Source organism: Asterias amurensis, chromosome 13, assembly GCF_032118995.1.
Source record: "Asterias amurensis chromosome 13, ASM3211899v1".
Taxonomy (NCBI): Eukaryota; Metazoa; Echinodermata; class Asteroidea; order Forcipulatida; family Asteriidae; genus Asterias; species Asterias amurensis.
In genome coordinates, this window is record NC_092660.1 from 253510 (window position 1) to 277060 (window position 23551).

A 23551-nucleotide genomic window follows, 5' to 3' on the forward strand; every position below is an offset into this window, starting at 1 on the left:
TATTCTGTATCCATAGCAATGGTTTTGTTAATGAATTCTTATTCCCTAATATTGTTCAAAAACGTTGGTTCCACCCTTTTTTCCAAGTCACCGATCATTATCAGGCATGAGAATCTTCCGGATTTTTCCGGAATTCCGGATTTTTCACTTCAAAATATGTGGTCTCCGAGTTCAATGTGAATTTGCTATAAAATTCGGGGGGTAGGTTTTGGGGGGTATACATTTGGATTTCTCTAATCCCTCTTCTTTAGTCAGACAATGTCCAGTTTACCTTTGTAATTGTTCTTATCGCGGATCCACACGTACGGCGTTCATGAAAAAACGGCACCTAAACAATAAATTGCCGTCCAGCAACTGGCTCAGTTTACGGCTTGTGGTCTTCCTGGCATCGCGCATGCATAATGGAGCAGCAGCGACCGATGTATAAACTTGCCGCATTCCTTGGTTCGTTTATAGTGGTACGGTTCAATAATGTTTGCGTGTAATGCGCTTGCTGCTGCAGCAAAGATAACACGTGTGGAGACTTTTGAAAGTCTACTGAAAAAAACAATGCACGTGTTTGCACCATGTGTACTGTGTACGTGCAGGTTTGTACACGAACCAATGAGCGGCGCGGCACGAATCTGAGATCGCCGGCAGGCCATGGGAAACTGGTACCTGTTATTGCCTCACAACAGCGAAAGATATATTAGGAACCAGCGAACACACTGTGCGTCCGGACGACGTGCTTTCTTCATTGGTTCTATTTCTATGTTGGGGTCTAATCTCAACCTCGTTCCAGTTATACCCTATGCTGAACAACAACCTCTTTCTCAAAAACACATCGCTCTCGCCAAGTATATAGGCCTATATATATTTTAAAATGTGCGTCGCCGACGGATCGTTAAAATCACAAACATTTAACTGCAAAAGAATTTCTTTTACACAACCGAATTTCAAATCAAGAACCTATAAAAATGGTTGTTGATGAGAAAAAAAGCATTTTCAAGAGCAGAAATAAGGGATAATTTTTTTTTTTTTTGTTCCTTTCTTTTTCCGGAATTGTAATAAAATCGCAGGCGAACCCAAAATTGTTTGAATTGTGTGAGCTTTACATTTTATTTTCCCTTAAACCTATTATAAAAAAATAAAAAAGGAAAAATCACACAAAAGTAGCTCACTTCTACCTGGAAAAATAGGTGCCAGAAATGCATTAGAGACCACCACAGAGCTTCTAAAATAGCCAGAGCTCCCAGGGCCCTTAAGCGGGCCCTGGACCCCGGCCGTAAGGGACTTCGCGCTGCGCGCTCGTGTTGTATGCTTCGCACACAAAAATGATGGAATATTGACATTTCCAATCAACTGAATTTTTTCCTTTTTTTTTATCATCACCCATTCTCATGCCTGCATTATACAAAGAATAAGTGGAATTTGAATCCATGGAAATAAACATTTCGGCAACAGCAGAAGTAGAATAACAAATGCCCAAACTTCCATTTATTGTTAATTCTTAAAATATACAATTGTGTGTATTGTTCAAAAGGGTTGGTTCTACCGGAATGTCCTTTTTTCAATCACTGATACAAAGTAGTACCGAAATTAAGTGGAATTTCAATCCATGGAAAGAAACTTTTCGGCAACAGCAGAAATGTACAATAAATGTTTTATTGATATGCCCGAACTTTCATTAATTGTTAGTTGTTTAAATATCAAATTGAAAAGTGAGTTATATTCAGGAGCATTCAAACTGTCATTTATAGGGACTGGGCACTTTTCAAAATAAATGGTCTCAAAATAATTGGTCATCAAAACTTACTTGGTAACCAGCAATGGGGAGCTGTTTATAGTATAACACATTGTGAGAAACGGCTCCCTCTGAAGTAACGTAGTTTTTGAGAAAGAAATAATTTCCCACTAAAATATTTTAATTGAATTCGAGAACTCAGCTGAGGTCTCGATTTCTAGACATCTGAAAGCGCACATTTTGTTTGTCCGTTATTCTCTCTAAACTTCGACGACCAACTGAGTTCAAATTTTCACAGGTTTGATATTTTATGCATATTGTTGAGATACACCGAGTGAGAAGACTGGTCTTTGACAATATCGCCAAAGGTTGTTTGGTTTTCCACCATCTTCTGAATAAATGTCATTTACAAGCCTATGTACAACAACTGGCCACCATAAATACTTAAACATATGCATATTTATCTGAGTATTAATTGAGCAATTAAAATATAGCGACCTATAATTTGTTAAACCTTAAAATGACAACAAAAGATAATATAAAGCACAAACTTAAAATTTTATTAAAACCATAAGTGGCAAAAATGTAGATTAAAAATTGCATCAGGCTACCAATATATAGGAACGATTTCCGTGTCCTGCCACCACCTTTTTACAATTTTTTTTTACCAAAAGGAATATCTCATTTAAGTAAGTTATATACTAATTTATTTCTCAATGAATGAACACATGGTGGCAGAATACGGAAATTTAAACACTGGGTCAATAAGTAATTTGTAACTTATTAATATTGCATTGTCAGCTGCGCTGTATTTAAAAACAACAGCTGTAAGCTTTTATGATAAGCAATTAAAAACGGCTTTATTCATCAGTAAATTATCAAAAATTGCAGAATAGAAATAACGCAATATGTGTCAATGTTCTGTTGAGTTCTGCTCTGAAAAAGTTATATCAATATGTTTAACGTTATATGATCATCTACTTTAGTTCTGCTTTTCCAAGTTCCCTCGACTAACTATATATAGTTGGATACTCTTTATGGGGTGAGAAAAAAAATGCAAACTCACAAAACGTAATTCGGTGAGAAATTAAATAATTTTCACGAACCTTATTTGGTGTCAATCAACCTCCGTCGTATCACTAAAGCAGTAGACGAAGTCAAACGAAGAAGGATAATTCGAAGACACCATTTCTAGGTCTGCAGTTTTTCTATCCAACTGAAGTAACAAGAACTTATCCATGATGTCCACAATTAAATAACTTGGCACGCATTGATGTTAACGGCTGCGAGTGGGTCGAACCCATTATTTTCGTATTGCTTAATGATTTTCTGCTTAGCATAAATTAGAAGGATACCAGTCACAGATTGTACGTGGAACATGGTATGTTGGCTGGTAACCTTATTCGGATAAGCATAAGTTGTTGTGCATAGCTGTTTTTGTGCTTCAAAGCATAAAGCTCCCTGCTCTCTGTTCAAAGCAACTCTATGTAATTAGGCCCTAGGTTTTAAACCAGAAACGCTTTCAATATGACAAAATTACTTAATTTTGAGCGCATAACATTCCTGTTTTAGGAAAGCAGTTTAAGTTATAGAAGCTTTTCATGAATAGATAGAATGCCTCATTGTATACTCCACTAAACATCAAATGACAAGTATGTCCTAATATTCTCCGGGCATTCCTTGACTTCGAGCATGAGTGAACTGCCACTACCCTTGATGGCCAACACAACATCCCGGTGCGTTTTGCCTTCCATCGTCTCGCCATTTACGCTAACAATGTTATCACCAACCTGAACACATCAGAAGTTTACACTTTCAATTTAGAAAGAGGGTTATCAAGTAAGTGGGATTTAATATTTGTATTTTATCATCAAGGGTCTTAAAATAATAAGGTTTCTTAATCTTTGAAACTCCACATAATTCAGATCTGTAGTGCCAATTGGATTATTAATAATAATAAAAAAGTGAAATGCAACAAAACAAAAGTCAATTCTTTGAAAAGTCCAAGTAATCTTACCTTGATGACACCTGTGCTCTCTATCAGACCACCCGGATCGATATCAGTGATCAATACCGGAAGTAATCCAATAGGGCTCTTGACCCCTCCAGCTATCGATATCCCTAAACCTGAAGGACCCGGATGTACAACCACCTAATGTATAGAATAAGTATCGAACACAGATCGTTATGAAGAGATAAGTATGACCTCGGAACAATCTCGGAACAAACCAGCAGCATCCCAAGTAGTTAAAAACAAAAATGTCAATTGTTAAAGGCAGTGGACACTATTGGTAATTACTCAAAATAATCATTAGCATAAAACTTTACTTGGTAACGAGCAATGGAGAGCTGTTGATAGTATAAAACATTGAGATAACGGCTCACTCTGAAGTGACGTTGTTTTCGAGATAATATATTGATTTCGAGACCTCAGATTTAGAATTTGAGGTCTTGAAATCAACCATCTAAAAGCAAACAACTTCGTGATGACAAGTGTGTTTTTTATTTCATTATTATCTCGCACCGATTGAGTTCAAATTTTCACAGGCTTGTTCTTTTATGCATAAGTTGAGATACAGCAAGTGAGAAGACATTAACCAATAGTGTCCACTGTCTTTAAAAATAAGAACTTCATTTTTAAAAGCGCGCGACCTCATTGCTCTCTTTAGAAGAAAAATAAATGCTCTGACAAGAAACTGTTGCATTATTATCGGTCCTGGGCATAATATTGGGATTGGAGAACACTGATTTATTTCATTTAATTTAATGGCTCACAGTATAACAAATATGAGAAGTTTTACTGATCGCTTACGTTTGCTTGTTGATTTGTTGTTGTTTTTCACTATAGGATAGAATAAATAAAAACATGTACGATGTTCTATATAAGTTTGACTAAGATCAGTTTCAAGGGAGTTTTATGTTTCTTGAGTATATCGGAGGAGAAGTAAAGTATTGATTGATTGATTAAGAAACAAACATCGTCTTATATTTATACTAAATTTTACATTGGTTGGTTTATCAACACATTAAAAAGGAATTTACTGTATGGCAACCACCGATGGGTTAAATTGCACGGATCAAATATAAAAGTTTCTTTAAAAAGTAGCTAAAAGGTTAAAACACACTATAGGTGAGCAAGATTTATAAAAAAATCAAAACACTACAAACAAACAGCCAGCACTAAACCAAAAAGAATGAGATTTAAAAACGTAATCAAAGGGACACATCGTGCCTAGAAAACCCCATTAAAATCCATTCAGACCAACAACTTGTAATTAAGAATTCCACTTTCCCTGTAAGTTTGTTTGACATTCTATGAGAAAAATCTACATACCTTACGAGTTACAGGTAGGTCAAGTCGTTCGTCATCCTTGTCACCAGAAATAGATGAACGTGCTGAAGCAGATGTTCCCGAACAAGAAGGCACATCCACATCAGATGCATTGTCTTCAGATGAGACAATAGAGTGTGGGTCTTGGTAAACGTCTTCGATAGATGGAGAAGTACTTCTCCGTGAAGACTTCTTAGAACCTCTAATTACAGACATGCTTACATAGTGATCTGTTTCACTAGGTGGGGGATCTTGGTTTCTGGCTGCCGCTTTAGCATTCTTGATATCATCCATGGTCACATAAGCTGGATCTTCGTTTTAAAAAGACAATTGATTAAGGAGGGCTGTTATACAAATCACATAATACTTCTAGTGTGTATATGCGTGACAGAAGCTTAAGTTTTGGCAAGTACTAAAAATAAATGTTAGCATAAAAACCTTCTTGGTAACGAGAGAGCTGTTGAGTATACAACATTGTAAGAAACGGCTCCCTCGGAAGTAACGTAGTTTTTGAGAAAGTGTGTGTTGTTGGTGTGTTTTGTTTAGACAAGTTATTTAGCTGTCATGTTGCTGCATTGGCGTTTATTTGCTACCTACAAAAGAAACCTGTTTATGGCTGAATTTGTTTCGTTCATTTCGTATCAAACAATATTGGAGCAAGAAACTAATCAAACTTACCTTCCATAGTGAGTTCGCAACCTAAAAACCGCCTTCATTCAATGATGTATTGGTCCCACAAGGAAATAGCGTTAGAAATATAAAGCCTTCTCCTTCCTCAAAATGTCCCAGATTAGTTTATAGATTCCTGTAAAAGGCTGTCAAAAAGGAACTAACGAAGCGTGCAATCAAACATTGATTTCTTCCATTACTCACATACTTTTACAAGTAGACCTACCCAAACAATCCCATTCAAAGGTTTGATACGCGCCATTGCGTTGACCCAAACTACAGGCCAACCAGAACAATATACCCCAGCCTTGAAAACATTCCAAAATGACAGAGCAACGTTTTTTTCCCCAAAGCAGGTCTTTGCTTTGCCAATATTGCCCAATCCTGGCTAATTTTGTTGATTTCAATTACAAAAGTTCATTATTTGGTAACAACTTCAGAACTTCGGGTTCCTTTGTCTTTGATGCCTATTGTGTTCTGTTATTGTCCATTGTTGGATTTTAAAGAACTCTGTGAAGATTGTCTTTGCTAACACTGCCCGATCCTGGTCTAATTTTGTTGATTTTCAATTACAAAAGCTCATTATTTAGTAACAACTTCAGAACTTCATGTTCCTTTGTATTTTATGCCTATTGTATTTAATTTGCTGTTATTGTCTATTGTTGTACTTTAAAAAAAATCTGTGAAGATTTTCTAATAAAACAAAAAATAAAAACACGAATTTGGTTCGATTGATATTTATTATTAAATGTACATTTTCCATCATCAGATGGCTCTTGATGAACTAGTCCCTTATTTGGTCAATACTTGATACGCAATTTTAGGTCAAATATGTTTCTTAATTCATTAGTGCTTCATTAGTGTCCAGAAAATGCGCAAAATTGTTATTTTATGTCAAGCTAGAAAACGGTCAAAGCAGGAAAAAACAAAAAACCTAAAAATGAACTGTTAAACCAAAAATGACAACTGTCCTTTCATTTCCAGAAAACGTGTCAGAATAAATAATACAAGGAAACAAATTCAAGTCAAAAATGATAATTTATTTTAAATCTGATAACGGCCTACTCCGTTTCAATTAACTATCCATATATTATACTTATAATAATATTATTATATAATGCTACTTGACAACCCAATATTCACCGAGTAAACATAGAATACTTTACATGTGTTTATATTAAGGCATTTGTTGTTTAGAATTCATGTGAAAAATGTCACTTGCAGCGAGGATGATAAAATACAAGCATTTTCAATTAAAATACTTTCCAAACATTTAACCCAATTCAAGGGGAAAAAAAATCATAGTAATCGGGATTAGTAAGGATGATAAAACAAAAGAAAATAGGAGAAATAAAACTTTGATTTAAAGTTCAGATTTTTAAGTGAATAAGTCAGCAGCTATTTGGGAAAGGTGTAATAAGGTTATAATTCAATGTAATAAAATGTGCTATCTTGAACTTTTGAAACAAGGAAATTGTCTCCTTTATAAAACAATGCATTCTTTCATGCAATTGTTCTTGTGCATACATTCCCAATAAAACATGCTTTTTTTTCAATTCTAGACAGTCATGACTGTATGATGGTTGTCAATCTATAAACAACTTTATATCTTGACAATAAACCATTAATATAGAATCCATATCAGACACAAATGTAGACATATAGGGTCTTGTCACATGAGGCTCTTTTTACAGACAACTTGGAGGCAACTGTTAACTGCAGTGTGTGCTGTTTGGCAGCACACAAGTCACTTTTCAAACAATTTCTGAAGATCCCCACGAAAAACATGTGAACATTCAAATGTGACTGCCTTTTTCAACTTGGAGATTGCATGGAATTGGCTGCCTGCAAATTGCCCCATGTGACATGGGTCATAGGCAATTTACAGGCAACCTGCTCCAGTCAATCGCCAAGAAGAGAATCCATTCACATTTGAATGTTCACATACTATTCTTGGGGATCGTAAGACATCGTTTGAAAAAATACTCAAGTGCTACTTGTGTGGTCTAGTAGCATACACAGTTTGTTTGTTTGTTTGTTTGTTTGTTTGTTTGTTTGTTTGAATGATCTTTCCATCAAGGGAACTTGGCAAACTCCCACAAAGGGATTGATACACCAAGCTGGCAACAGCCAATCTCTCTCATACAAACACTGGTTTCGGATTGTGAATTACAAAAATCAAGAAATTGTGATTCAGTTACTAGCAGAATATTCTAGTCATTGTGAAATCAGCCGTTAGCTGTGGGATTCAAACCCACATACTTGTGATTGCAAGATCTGCAGTCTAACCACTGGAACACGGTGACTGTTGTTAGTTGCCTCCAAGTTGCCTGGGAAACTTGGCCTCATCTGACAAGGCCCTTGAGAGTGACTAGCTTCAAATGATCATCCTCTACATCTCTGGATGAATGATGTTGTGTACTGGACTATACACACTATTTACATTTATAGATAGTTAGTGGTGAAATCAACAATATACATGTACATTGCAAAATAAACTTACATGAATGTTTACCATACTATTGACACAAGTATTTCTATTGAGTTAACCACTCTGAAATGACAAACTATACAATTAATGATCAAACTCAACTCAACATTGCAGGAAGGGCAATCTCAATTTCACCTTCATGTTGAGTCAAGTCAGATTAGAAACTTTACAAGACAAATACATAAAACGTTCTACATAAATCTTTCTTTGAGTTGTGGTGATTCAGAAAAGAACAGGTATGTAACAACTTGTTCCAACCAGTCTGGACCCATTTTCATAAAGCTGTGAAGCATAAAAGCAAACTTAGCTTAGCAAACTTAATTGCTGAGTAAAAGCCGAGTGCGGCACCAGTTAGAACAATGACAACTTTATGGAATATTGGATAGTTACCTGCTTCTGCTAAGCAAGATTTGTTTGTGCTTAGTAGACAGTTTTTTGTGCTTGCAGACATTATGAAAATGGGATCTGACTGGTCTTCAAAAGTAACTACAAATTTAAGAGTGAATTCAAAGAAATCCAAATACTATGAGTGAGTTACACAATCCATAAAATAATAGTAACATAAAATAAATTGCCATAAAAAGTGTGCAATAAAATTCTGGTGTTTAGAAACAACAATAGTGAATATTATGAATTCATTACAATAAATAACCTGTTCAAATCAAATGACACACTCCAATGTTTGAGTTTCCAAATTGCTATAAAATCCAAAACAAATGAATTAAATTGTGACCACATTTTTAATTAATGAAGTTAGATGCGAGTAATCTGCAAAAACTAAATGCATCAGTTGAATCGACTGACCACTTTTTTGTTCGAGGCAGAACTTTTATCTGAAAATTTGCAAATTTTACTTTCTAAACATTGCACATTATTTCTATGAAGCTCAATCCCCTAGGAAAAGAAACGAACTGTTTTATATATTGTAGTATGCATAGTACATATTCTAAAAAGTCTACAGTATTCTACTCACAAACTTATCTTTGAATCTTGCAATAGAAAAACGCCTTTCCAACCATTATGCATTTTATAACAAATGGTTTTCAAAACAGTTTCCAACACATGATGGTATGCTTGATCCTATGTGAAGCAGATTACGAGTTCAATCATCCGTCCAACAACATCAATCAAACCATGCTGTTGGATGTTGATGAGTCCTTGTGGTTAGGGCAAGGAATATACATGTACCATGAGGAGACCAGAGTGCTGTTCACATGACAGCAATTTAACAGGGCTCTCTTGCTCAATTCTAGCATGGTTGTGAAATGAAGCAATTGATTGACAACATTTGACAAGAGACGTTGAACAGTACAACATTTGTTGTCCTTTCACATGAGGTATATTTTGTAAAATTTTACAACCATGCTACAAGGGACCATTGCTAAATTGCTCTCGTGTGAAAGGGACTTAATAAGTTAACAGATACTATTGCTAGTTGCTACTGTATCCAATACACTCTTAGCCACAGCGTAGACGTCTGCATGAAGCTGTCGATTGGTTACCATGTCACTCAGTAGCTCAACACCGCCCTCTTGGACCAGCATTGGGCAATAGCGAGAAGCTAGGGGTCAAAGGTCAACATAGAAGACATTACAATCATTGTTTAAATAAGTAATTTAAGATGCAAGATACTCAATGTGCATGTCACAAGAAGCAGGTTACTTGGTTCTAGGCAATCTTCAAGAAGAAAATAACTGTCGCAGAAGAAATTAACTGTGAAAGCTTGCCAGCGCAAAGCAAAAAACGCTTGCAAGCGCTAATGCTTGCAGATGGGAAGCCTGCTTACAAACATTTATCTTTGGTTTGGAAAGCCCTACTCTGTAATGTGGGGTGTTTCATATGGTTTGGAAAGCCCTACTCTGTAATGTGGGGTGTTTCATATGGTTTGGAAAGCCCTACTCTGTAATGTGGGGTGTTTCATATGGTTTGGAAAGCCCTACTCTGTAATGTGGGGTGTTTCATATGGTTTGGAAAGCCCTACTCTGTAATGTGGGGTGTTTCATATGGTTTGGAAAGCCCTACTCTGTAATGTGGGGTGTTTCATATGGTTTGGAAAGCCCTACTCTGTAATGTGGGGTGTTTCATATGGTTTGGAAAGCCCTACTCTGTAATGTGGGGTGTTTCATATGGTTTGGAAAGCCCTACTCTGTAATGTGGGGTGTTTCATATGGTTTGGAAAGCCCTACTCTGTAATGTGGGGTGTTTCATATGGTTTGGAAAGCCCTACTCTGTAATGTGGGGTGTTTCATATGGTTTGGAAAGCCCTACTCTGTAATGTGGGGTGTTTCATATGGTTTGGAAAGCCCTACTCTGTAATGTGGGGTGTTTCATATGGTTTGGAAAGCCCTACTCTGTAATGTGGGGTGTTTCATATGGTTTATCTTCATTTTCTTTTGAATGTGATCGTATGTAGCGGATTGTGGTAGCAAAAATAGGGAATTCCAGTTACAAAACCTGGGATTTGATTCCAACAAGACAATGACTCACCATTCTTTGTGCATACATGCTGCATAGCCCACACAGACCATAGTTGTACTTCTGTTATATCACACCTGAGTAATGGAAAGAATGGACTGAACGACCGATATGCAACCATCTCACCAGCTGGGTTCTTCCACGCAAGAATATTCTTATGCTGTAAAAGAGCAGATATCAAGAATAAACACACGTGCAGGATTTGAAACTTTGCATGGTTGAAATATAACGAACTTCTGAGAAATAGTAATTTCTGAAATACTGGCAAAGTAAAGAAAATAACATTAAAAGACCAGCAAAACCACCATAGCTTACTTCTATTGCAGCCATGGAAACAAGCATACAATGGACAGGAACAAAATCCCTGTCAACATACACCAATTGTTTCATTTTCACTAAAAAGAACTTGAAAGAAATTTCAGTAATTGTATTTAAAAAAATAAAGCTAGGAATGAATTGACTCCTTCAAAAACCAAACCTGTATTTCCCTTAAAGGCAGTGGACACTATTGGTAATTATTAAAAATAATTATCAGCATAAAACCTCACTTGGTAACGAGTAATGGAGAGTTGTTGACAGTATAAAACATTGTGAGAAACGGCTCCCTCTGCACGCAACTTTGTGTGACAAGGGTGTTTTTTCTTTCATTATTATCTCGCAACTTCGAACAACCAATTGAGCTCAAATTTTCACAGGTTTGTTATTTTATGCGTATGTTGAGATACAGCAAGTGAGAAGACTGGTCTTTGACAAGTACCAATAGTGTCCAGTGTCTTAAAATCTAAATATTTGAAATGACTAGATATGTAGATACTTACCAATGAGTCTTGTAGCTCAGTCCTTAGTAGCATTGACAGTTTCCACGTCTGTGGCCCTTCATTAAGAAGATGAGCAATAATTCCAGCAGCAAAGTAACTGACTTCAATCTGTTTACTGTCTAACAGAGTCCTGAAACAATTACAGTGTAAACAAGCTTGAAAGTCACTCTGCTTTATTTTTTTTATTTTTTTTATTTTTTTCTTAGACCCTTCAGCAAAGTACTGTTTTTCAGAGGTAATATTAGTACTTAGTTCTTATATAATAATAATAATAATAATAATAATAATAATAATATAGCACATTTTACAATAACCATATCAATGTGCTTTACATTAGTGCCCTGGTCATTGGGCCAATAACATCCTTTAAATCTTTCTCAGCTCCCTGGGGAGTAAAAACCTGGGCAACCATAGCGCTCCAAAGGCTTTTTCAAATACAATATCAACCTCTACCCTCGCAGGTACCCATTTATACCCCTGTGTGAAGAGAAGCAATTATAGTAAAGCATCTTGCTCAAGGACACAAGTGTCACGAGTCACGACCGGGACCCGAACCGATACTCCGATGACTTAACCACCAGAACTTGAATTTGATGCTCTTACCACTCATCCATGACAGCCTACGGTACCCAGCAGTTACAAACAAACACAGCTAGTAATAAACCACAGCTGATTAGGGAAATTTGTAATTCCTTATACAATCTGTAAACTCATTTTGAAGTACTCCAATATTAGAAGATGCAAACCTAGGTATCATTGTACCATACATGTATAGTGGCTTTCAATAGAGTTTAAGATAGATGTTAACCATGGTTTTGTAATATAGACATTCAATAGAATAGTCTGGTGCTCATACCTGCAATGTCCAATGAAGTCAGATCTCAGTAATGTTCCCCTTAGCTCTCTTACTTCAGCAATGTTGTTCTAAAACAATCAGAATTTCATCAGAATAATATCAAACTGTAATTTCACTGCTTATGAACAAAATAAACGCTTGCATAGTTGCTTAAAGACAGTGGACACTATTGGTAATTGTCAAAGACTAGCCTTCACAGTTGGTGTACCTCAACATATGCATAAAATAACAAACCTGTGAAAATTTTAGCTCGATCGGTCATCGAACTTGCGAGATAATAATGAAAGAAGAAAAAAATCTTATCTCACGAAGTTGTGTGTGTCTAGATGGTTGATATCGAGACCTCAAGTTCTAAATCTGAGGTCTTGAAATCAAATTCGTGAAAAATTACTTCTTTCTCGAAAACTATGGCACTTCAGAGGGAGCTGTTTCTCACAATGTTTTATACCATCAACCTCTCCCCATTACTCGTCACCAAGAAAGGTTTTATGCTAAAAATTATTTTGAGTAATTACCAATAGTGTCCACTGCCTTTAAATGTAAGTTGATCTCATCTACTAAAACAAATTTTTTTCCAGAGATAAACAACAAAGTTGTAAAACATCAAGACCACAACAACAGGTCCCAATTTCATGGCTCTGCTGCACTTAGGATCGTGCATGCGCCAAATTTCTAAGCGGCGTAGAATGCCTAGTAACGTAGAGTACGCAAGCAAAGCCAAAACTCCCGCTAACCCATGACATACACTTATTGTAATCGCAGAATTCCTTGGTTCCGTAAGCGCCGATTCTTTGCTTACTAAGCAGAGCCATGACATTGGTCCCTGCTTTGATCATGACAACATAGCCCTTTTAATATTCCAGTCATCAATTAATACTTACAATGAGTCCAAGCACCTTTGTCTGTAATGTTGCTTGCTCTGGAAATATCTGTCATGAGATAATAATGATAATAATAGTGCCTTCTTATATAGCACGCATATCCATCACTCAGTGACGCTCAAGGCGCTGTAACATACAGTATTTCCTTCAAGGTATGTGGGACTACATTTGAATTATGAGATCTAATCAACAAGTAATGGTTTACAAGTTGCTGTTGTGCAACCAGCAATACCAGGGCGAACCCCTTCTCTTTTTGATAAGTGCACTGGGTTCTTTTACATGTGTTACACACAGGACCAAAGCATCATGGTTAAATGTCTTGCTTAAGGACACAGGTGTCACGACTAGAGCTCGACCTACAAACACCAGAGTTTGAATCCAGTGCTCTTAACTGCTAGGCCATGATAACAAAATAAACATGAAGTATTCCTCGGGACTCAAACTTCCTACTCTGCCAATACTCATACGAATAGAGCAGTGTTTCTTTAGCAGAGTGCATTTATTTCAAACTTCTAGTTTTCTTTAAGATGAACGTTCATTATTTAGAGACTCTTTAAATGGTTTAAACTAAATTGTATCTCCACCATGCAAAATTTCATATACTACACATCTATCAATATTACTTTATAACGTATTTGAAAACTAAAAACACGGCTTCATCGTGATCAGAATTTACAATATGTAGATGATGTCAATTTCTTTTACCTGTAGTATATCAATAAAGAGATCCAATCCGCCTTCATTCAGGAATATAGCGCATGTAGATGGCGACTCATCAGTCAGATTCCATAATGCACTTAATGTGAACTTGAGGGTGATATCAACTGATAAGGAGTCCGCTTTCATCTTCACGATCTGAAGAAGTTTCTACAGAACAGGAAAGATGCAAAAAAGTTTGACCTGACGTTTCGACCCTAGCAGAGTCTTTCTCGAAGGGTAGATGACAACACAACAAACATGAACAGGTAACTAAGTGTAACATAAGCAGTGAAGTAGAACAGGAAAGATAACGGTTTAAACAGGAGCAAGTTCGAGTGCATACTTAGTCAACCCATGATTGACTACTGAGTATCAATGACTAAAATTTATTTTTCAGCCAATGTTAAATATTTAAAAACCAAAGCGTCGGAAATTGTAGTGCACCTCGAGCTCTCTAGAAATTACAACGTTCATCTGCAGTGACTTTCTCACTCGAACAACTCGTTTGGAAGCCTAGTCAACTGTCGGTAGCTGAGCCTTCACAATTCATCTCTTAGCTTTCAGTTAGGATGATTAAGGTCCTGTCACACAGGCCCCGATAATGAGAACGAAAACGAAACGATAAAAAATGCATGCCCTCGATTGGTTGAATGAGCGAGGGCGTATTATGCGTAGAATGTGTTCTCTTTGTGTCGTGATCGTTATCGTTTTCGTTATCTTGGCCTTTAGCCTCCCAAATTATTGATTGATTTATATATTTCCACTTACCTGCATGTTTCGTTTGGTACCCAGTAATGTGGTTTGCTCAGTAGATATCTTAGCAGCCAGAATAGAACATATGGCAACTGACATTCTGGTCATCGGTGCATCGTCAAACATAAATAAGCAATCCATCACCATCTTAGAGGCACGGTAACGGTCAAAACTCTACAAAATCAAATATTATACAAAGATAAACACATACATTTTTGATAGATGTAAACTTTGTGTCGGGGATAAAATATCTTATCAAACAAGTGCACGTGGAATGTGAAGTTGGATATGGAATGCAGACGCGCTATATTTTTTGTATTGCGCAAGCACGCGTGTTGGATAACGTATTTATCTTCAAGCAATCTTGGCGCACAGTTAGAATACACAAGACACAGGGTGTGATATGGGCAGTGCAATATGGGTTTACATCACACTCGTGCTGCTATGGATTGACCAATCAGAGTCAAGGATTCATGCCAACTACACCATACACACCGATGTGTGTTAGCACTGTATTCTCAGTACTTTTACCAAATTCTGTGAAAAAAATTATTATTATTATAACTTGTCATCAACAATTAGAGTGAATCAATTCTTACCGCATCTTGTAGTATCCTATCACTGCACAGCGTCAGTAATGCATTCTTCTGAAGCTGTTGATGTCAGAAGAAATAAACACAAACACAAAACAATAAGAAAACTGTTAAGTACAATAGTTTCAAAGTATCCCTTAATCACAGCCATTAACAATGTAAGAAATAGCTTACACTGCTGCTTTGCTGGTGGTTTGTTGGCTTTGTTGTTGCATTACATTATGGTTTTGCTATATTTGCAATATGTTTACTGGTTGTATCTTTGTGATAAATGGTACGATCATAGATATTTGCTGCTTAGCTCTAGGAACCAATTGGTTTGGTTATATTTATCTACTGTTTATCTCTAGTTACCAACTGTCTATTGTTAGTTACCTGTTGTTGGCATGGGAACATCTCCATGGCATTCAACGTTAGATGCCATCTCACTCAGATCAGATACATGGATTCATAGTTTGGTTATATTTATCTATTGTTTATCTCTAGTTACCAACTGTCTAGTGTTAATCCCCTCTCACATGAGCGCACTTTAGCAAGGGTCCCATGCTAAATTGTAGCATGGTTGTAAAAAATTTACAAAAATGTTCCTTGTGAGAAAGGACAACAATTGTTTTTACTGTCCATGTTTTTTTGCAAGATCTTGTCAAACATTGCTACAATTTACAACCATGCTAAAATGAAGCAAGGGACCCAAGTTAAATTTCTGTCATGTGAACAGCACTTTAGTTACCTGTTGTTGGCTTGGGAACATCTCCATAGCATTCAACGTTAGATGAACCATCTCACTCAGATCAGATACGTGAACACTCTCAGCTAAGTGATGCTTTGTTAGGTTGTACAAACAGGCACTGATTAATAAAACATGTACAATAAATAAATATTAGGTTTCTTATATTACAAGTTATCACACAAGCGCCAGTGAAATACGGAAAAATATAGCGCTTCTGCGTCCCATATCCAATGACACCGAGTCAATGAGGTTAGGTTATGTTTGTGTTTTTGCACGCGCAAAGTTTAGAATGTAATTTTTGCACTGACTGTATACGGAGCGTGACGCATTGACACTCACAATACGCAATGTAGAAACTGGGAGTAGGTTATCGTCTGATATCAAACTCAGGTTCGAGCATCTGATTGGAGGATTATGACGAACTGGAAAGTAATGCGCCCTTGGGTTATTTAATGTGCCCTACACAACACACTGCTGCAGCTTTCAGCCCATCCATAATGGTTAAGTGTTTTGCTTAAGGACATAGGTGTCACGACCAGAACTCGAAACCACACTCTGCTGATCAGAATCACCAGAGCTCGAGTTTAGTGTTCTTAACCGCTGGGCCACGACACTCCACAACAACTCTAAACTGTGATGACTGAATTAGTTGATGTCTAATAGTGCAACATGGATGATGTCATTTGCACTGTGCTTGGGTCATGGAGATGACCCTGGTTTGAATGTCACGAACGAAAACCAAACATGATAAATTGCTCATCGTTTGATCCCTGTATGGTAAGCATACTGTAAGAGTGTACAAAGGTACAATACCAGTTGCATGAATTAACATATTACACAAATTGACAATAATGTATAAATATCTGCTGTCATCTTATTAAAATCCTGATATTCATCTATTATAAGAAACTTGTCATGTTTGTACTTTATAAAATTGTACAACAAAACTGTCAACAATTTGACTATATTAAATTCTCACATGGCCACATTATAAGTTAAATAGACCGTATTGAATAACCCCTTTCTTGCTATGAAAATTGCCATCTTCAAGGGCAAACCGTATGCGCGTCTCAATGCGTACACCTACAAAAACAAACAGCGTTCCGGTTTGATTACTATGGCACACGTAAACACACGCACACGCTCACAGACGCCATGTTGTAGGGCAGGTATTTGAATGGTGACGTCATATTCAATACGGTCTATAGGTTGCACATTGTCAGAGTATCTACATGTACACTGCTTCAGGAATTGCTTGGTTGTCAATACAATCTCAACCATCCATCCTCTATGAGGTACGTACCTGGCAGCCATCTGAACACCAAGATGATGAGGATGTGCTTTCATTTCAGGCAGGATAATCTGTTGAGGAAAGCAACAAACATTCAACTACTTCAAGAAATACGCAGCAACCCAGTGCCAAATATATCCAATTTTTGACTGCAATCTTTTAGGCATAACAAGTTATTTCCCTTTAAAGGGTTTGGGTATTTTTTGTAGGACACAAAACTAAACTGTAAATATATTAACATTAAACTTACACAGCTTATAGATGTTAGAAAGCATCCCTTAAAAACATTACTTGCTGAGGTGCTGTAGTTTTTTATGAAATGAGTAAAACGATTTCACAAAAGTAATTTCATCTCAGTGAGACAAAAATGATTGTAGCATGTATAACGGATTTACGCGACTCTCCTAAAAATTATAGCTCTGTGAGTTTCACTTTGTTCTTAAAAACTTGACGACTAATGAAGCTAAAACTTCTACAGGAAATAACATTACATACATCTTCATTCACAGTGAGTAGGGATTCATGTCATGGCAAAAAACTTGATCTACAAAAGGTTTCAAAACCCTTTAATGTCAGGCAAACATGGTCATGTGACCACCTTTCAACCAATTGGACCGCCTAAACTCGATGTTTATGAATACCTTGATAATTTCTGGCCAGACTTTTTCCAGATACAATGTCATGTTAAACAGACTGCACAGTAGTTTATGAACATAGTTTGGTCTGTTGCCATAGCGACGGAGGGCTTCAACCACTTGCTTCTCAGATGCGTGACCTGAAATCTGCAAAACAAAATAGAGATATTTTATGTTAAAAACTCATTTATTATATCTGGTTACCTACAAGTTTTTTTAAAGATCATCTCAACATTCATTGCTTTCAAATACAAGACCTTCCATTTTTTTATGCCCACAGATCTTTTCTTACACCGCACTGTTTCTTTGGAATAGTCTTCCTGTGCATATCCGTTTGGCTAGTTCTTTACAATGTTTTAAGTCTCTCTTAAAAACTCATTTGTTTGAAGCTGCTTTTTTAATGTGCTAATTTATAACTGTATCTTTCACTCGTTGTATATTTTATTGTTTAATCTCTCCTTCTTTGCTGTATCATAAGTTTATATTTTGTTATTGTTGTAACCCTTCCCCAAGGTATGGGTTTGGTTCCGTTTTTGGGGGGGAATAAAAGTCAATACATTACAATTAAGCCCACAAATTATTATTGTTACCTTGAGTTCTAGTCGATAGTCTGGATGACCCTCATTGGTCAGATAGTCTTCTCCACACATCTCCTTAGTGATCCGCAAAGTTTTTGACATTCCTTGAGTCAGGGTTAAACCCAGGAACGTCATGTTACTCCTCCTTTGGATGAAACTGTGTAACACCTCCTCTTTGACATTATCCCTGCCGGAGATATCCAGAGACGTTAGATGCGGTAAGGCCAGATGAGATTCAAGGAGCGTGTTGACGCTCGGACACTGATGGTTGTCCATCATGGGGTGAACGTCCTGCGAGATATCAAGGTGACGTAGTTCTTCTAGAGCTAACACCGAGGGGATCAAGTCCTTCTCCGGCACCCTGGTGTGGAACATACACAGTGACTTCAAGGTTCGTTTGAGTTTCAGTAGAGTCTGAATGCTGTAGACGTGGGTTCCTGAGATGTCTAGGCTTTCCAGATGTGACAAACCCTCAGCGACCCACTCTAAGCCAAGGTTGTTACCGAACTCGGTGTAGCTAACATTCAAATGTCTCAGATTGCGCAGCTGGGGTAGTGAGATCACAATGCAGAATTTTGAATTATTTAGAAACGTGCAGTTGCTGACGTTGAGTGAGCGTATATTCTTGCGAGTCCACTCCCCCAAGGCCCCTATGATGTCATTCACGTTGACGTTATGAACACTCGACGCGTCCAGTTCTATGAGTTGATGACAAGAGAGCGCCCTCAACCCACGTGATGTCAGCGTGGCGTTTTTGATGCAGGCCCTCCGTAGGCACATTATGTTCTGATTTGCAAAGAGTGTTAATACAGTATCAGTTAATCGGCCATTTTCACTTAATTTGAATAGCAACCTCTCCGCGAGGTCACTGTGTATGATGGACTCAGGGTTCTTGAAGATGAGTCTACTCTCTGCATAGTCTCCTTCTCCAGTCACTAATACTTCACTACAAAGTTTAGGCAGATGGCAGCTGATGTAATGCAGACAAACAGACTGAAGTGAGTCTGGTGATGTGGTACCCATCTTGGCTCTGAAGGTTTTACCTGCAAATACGACAGAACGTTTTTTAAACTTTAGTCAAATTAATCAACCACTTTCAAATATTATTGAAATGGCTCTGAAGGTTTTACCTGCAAATACGACAAAACGTTTTACAACTTTAGTCAACTTTATCAACCACTTTCATTTATCGTTGCAATGGTTTGGTTTTGAATGAATAATCTACTATTAACATTGGATTGTACTTGATGACGTTGTTTGTATGAACAATTCAAATAGTGTGGTATCAATGTGTTGATTACTTTAACTCTTAATTTTTGTGTGAATTAGTTACTGTGGGTGCGTTCGATTAGCTTCCCCTTGTTAACCCCAGGGTACTCATTCGGGTGAGCCCCTAACAAGAGCTAATCAAACAATCACACTCGCCCTTACGTGGTGACATCATGCACCTCAGGCCAGCCCCAAGTGCCCCATTCCACAAACAGGGCAGTGGGGGCTGACCCAGGTGAGCCCCTGGAATGACGCCAAAGCTAGCAGAACGTACCGGGGCAAATCGGGGTCGACCAGAGGAAGCTTAACAAGCGCACCTTGTATAATGCTTTATTTGCCCCACAAAATAAGCGACAAAGGATAATGGAAATCATGCTTCAGCTCCACATCTCCCTTTGTCCAGAGATAATTGTGTAACCTACAGTTCCAGACCTTGGTCTTTTGTTGGTTGATTGAGAATAACCAGAGATCGGCAGGCTGCCAACTATTGTTTACCAATGTGGAAAGTGAGGCCCTTAAATCGTTAAAAAATAAACAGAGTGCAACCTGCAGATTGTGTCAACTCCTAAATGAAGCTCACAAAACAACGAATCCCCATAACATAATCCAAAGAAGTGTTTTTCTGATCATCATTTTTGACCTCGATGAGAGAAAACCAATCCTTACCAAGAACTCTTAATAAAGTCAGATAAATGACATCTGTTGTGCTGATCCCCATGATAACCATTACATGTTATTCTCTCATTAAGGACCAAATAAGTCGTTCAACAAAGCCAACTGACAGAGGTTTGTGGTAACACCATGTGAGTATCTTTTTTGAGTAGTGTTGGTTCTGAAAAGAACCGGTGGTAAACGACTCAACGTTTCGATCAGTATGCTCCGATCGTCTTCAGGAGAATGCTGAACTCTGTCGTCGGATGAACTGGATTCTCTTCATTTGAGAAGGTTGCTTCATTAAGATGTCAGATAAATCCAACTTCTTCCGTATGTTGAAAACAAAACTTTTCAGATTTCCAGAGTACTGTGAAGTAGCCTAGCGGCCTGCAGCCGATTTCACGAAGCGCTAGGATTAATCCTATCTCGAGCTAGGACGAGTAACTAGTCCTAACTTAGGATTAATCCTAGGGTTAGCATGTTACAGTTACTGGGACTCGTCCTATGCCCTAAGATTAATCCTTGGTTAGGAAGAGTTTGGTGAAATCGACGGCTGATCCACTTCCATCAGCCCAGGGATGGCATTCTGGTGGTTTAAACAGGGGGCAGGTTGTGATGTCTGCACCACACACTCACAAGCTGGACTTTGAGCCAAGTTCTCATCTGAACATATTGGCCTTGTAATGTCGCGCACCACTTCCAAGACGCAGAGTTGACCCACAAACAATTAGTTGAAAGCTGAGCACAATTTACTTTTAATTAACTGGTTACAGTGGAACTTTACTGACAAACTGATGAATGATACTGAGTTATTAAACCTTTGCTTCCTCAAAGAGTGATGACAACAGGATACGTATTGCTATCTGTGCATTTTGAAGGCTTTGCTGAAAAGCACTAGAGAGCAGACCACAAATTCACATCCTGTTTAGTGTTATTATGGCTTTTTAGACTTCCTCCTACAATGTAGGTTAATACACCTGGGTGGAACTATTCCGTCCCAACTTGAAAATCGTCCCAACTTGAGTGTTCAGGGACAAGGGTAAGAACAATATAATGCTCCCCAAGGATTTTTGATTTTGAGAATATAATGTGCTCTGTGTACAATGGTGTATCGGCCTACTGCAATCATCCCATCTGGTGTATCGGCCTACTGCAATCATCCCATCTGGTGTATCGGCCTACTGCAATCCCAACTGGTGTATCGGCCTACTGCAATCCCAATAGTTGGGACGCCCCAACTTGAACACTATAGTTGGGGCAATTGTCAAAGGGGCGGAACAGAGCTGAGCCAGTGAGTTGTCACTGGTGTATCGGCCTACTGCAATCATCCCATCTGGTGTATCGGCCTACTGCAATCCCAACTATAGTTGGGACGCCCCAACTTGAACACTATAGTTGGGTCAATTGTCAAAGGGGCGGAACAGAGCTGAGCCAGTGAGTTGTCACTGGTGTATCGGCCTACTGCAATCCCAACTATAGTTGGGATGCCCCAACTTGAACACTATAGTTGGGTCAATTGTCAAAGGGGCGGAACAGAGCTGAGCCAGTGAGTGGTCACTGGTGTATCGGCCTACTGCAATCCCAACTGTAGTTGGGACGCCCCAACTTGAACACTATAGTTGGGGCGATTGTCAAAGGGGCGGAACAGAGCTATCTTAAGTCTTAAGATAAAATTAATCCCAAGTTAGGAATAGTTTGGTGAAATCGACAGCTGTGTCTTTAGTTTACTTTGTAAATGACAGCTGATCAACCAACCTACGAAATAAAGAATGTTTTCTAACAATAAACCAAATAATTTTATGTTATATCACATTCATTTAATTTATCTTACAGTAATCATATTTAATAAATATAAACATTTCTTAATTTTAATATAATCATGGAGGTAGGAATCCTACCTTCATGATATACTAGTTAAGTCATTTTGACCCCAACAACGACACAGTGTAGAGCGCAGTGCAATTTTTTACCAATCTGTCGATTTGGTAATTTTCATTGGCCCGGAAACACACCGTTTTACTTCTTTTCAGAAGCATGAATTACGTTAACACTTACCTCCTTCTAGAAATGGGAAGTCATTGTTCAATTCTGTGTTTTAATGATGAACATCCCATGAGTACTTTGGTATTAAATCTTGGTTTAATCGGTGAGGAAGAGGCGATCAGGTGACGAGATGTCAACTTATTTCGACCTTTACGTACACACAGCTGCTAGTTAGCTAGATGCACAAATCCAATGCAATATGAACGTGTACATTAAAGGAACACGTTGCCTTGGATCGGACGAGTTGGTCAAAACAAAAGCGTTTGTAACCGTTTTTTATAAAATGCATATGGTTGGAAAGATGTTTTAAAAGTAGAATACAATGATCCACACAAGTTTGCCTCGAAATTGCGTGGTTTTCCTTCTACTGTGCGAACTATCATGGTCGGCCATTTATGGGAGTCAAAATTTTGACCCCCATAAATGGCCGACGTGTTAGTTGACGAGGTAAAAGGAAAACCACGCAATTTCGAGGCATGTTTGTGTGGATCATTGTATTCTACTTTTACAACATCTTTCTACCCATATGCATTTTATAAAAAACGGTTACAAACGCTTTTCAAAGACCAACTCGACCGATCCAAGGCAACGTGTTCCTTTAAAATGGGTCAGCGGACTTTAATTTTGATGAACAGCGCCCTCAGCGAAAGTTATGACCTTGGAACAATTCAATGACGGCTTTAAAATTCTAAGAAAATGTCAATAAAGGATTTCTATGTTCCTTTTGGAACTATTCCAGTTTCTTTATTCTTTGTTTATGATCGTATCAGGAAATTGGTGACATCAGCGAGATTTGAGTATATCTCCACAAAGGCTTTTTAGGGTGAAATTGATGATTAATATTCACTTTTGGGAAACCCCAATATTTCTAGTTGTTCATGTATTCTGGAAGTTGAGGGTAGCTAGAAATTTCCAATAACTTTAAATAGTTTTACATTTTTAAAACGATGCATAAAGCAATTTTTACATTTTGGAAGTATTCAACAGAACTAAAATAACTTTTTACAGAAAACTGGTAAAACATAAGTAAAAATAAATGATGGAATAAATGAGAAGCAAAAC

At 37.6% G+C, this 23551-nt stretch overlaps 2 protein-coding genes across 2 annotated transcripts; both read right to left on the reverse strand.

Moving 5' to 3' along the window:
• Positions 1 to 106: 106 nt before the first annotated feature.
• LOC139946010 (multiple PDZ domain protein-like) lies at positions 107 to 5848 on the reverse strand. The gene is made up of 4 exons (XM_071943592.1): positions 5733 to 5848; positions 5058 to 5365; positions 3741 to 3875; positions 107 to 3513 (listed from the first exon to the last, which is right to left on the reverse strand). Exons 1-4 carry the CDS (start codon positions 5737 to 5739, stop codon positions 3358 to 3360), a joined length of 606 nt encoding a protein of 201 aa, XP_071799693.1. The 5' UTR covers positions 5740 to 5848; the 3' UTR covers positions 107 to 3357.
• A 1896-nt stretch (positions 5849 to 7744) lies between these two features.
• Positions 7745 to 22749, reverse strand: LOC139946287 (protein zyg-11 homolog B-like). The gene is made up of 13 exons (XM_071943910.1): positions 22502 to 22749; positions 18536 to 19566; positions 17952 to 18092; positions 17323 to 17381; positions 16020 to 16137; positions 15296 to 15349; positions 14712 to 14870; positions 13950 to 14111; positions 13245 to 13292; positions 12364 to 12431; positions 11508 to 11637; positions 10702 to 10849; positions 7745 to 9775 (listed from the first exon to the last, which is right to left on the reverse strand). Exons 2-13 carry the CDS (start codon positions 19544 to 19546, stop codon positions 9630 to 9632), a joined length of 2244 nt encoding a protein of 747 aa, XP_071800011.1. The 5' UTR covers positions 19547 to 19566; positions 22502 to 22749; the 3' UTR covers positions 7745 to 9629.
• Between the last annotated feature and the right edge of the window lie 802 nt (positions 22750 to 23551).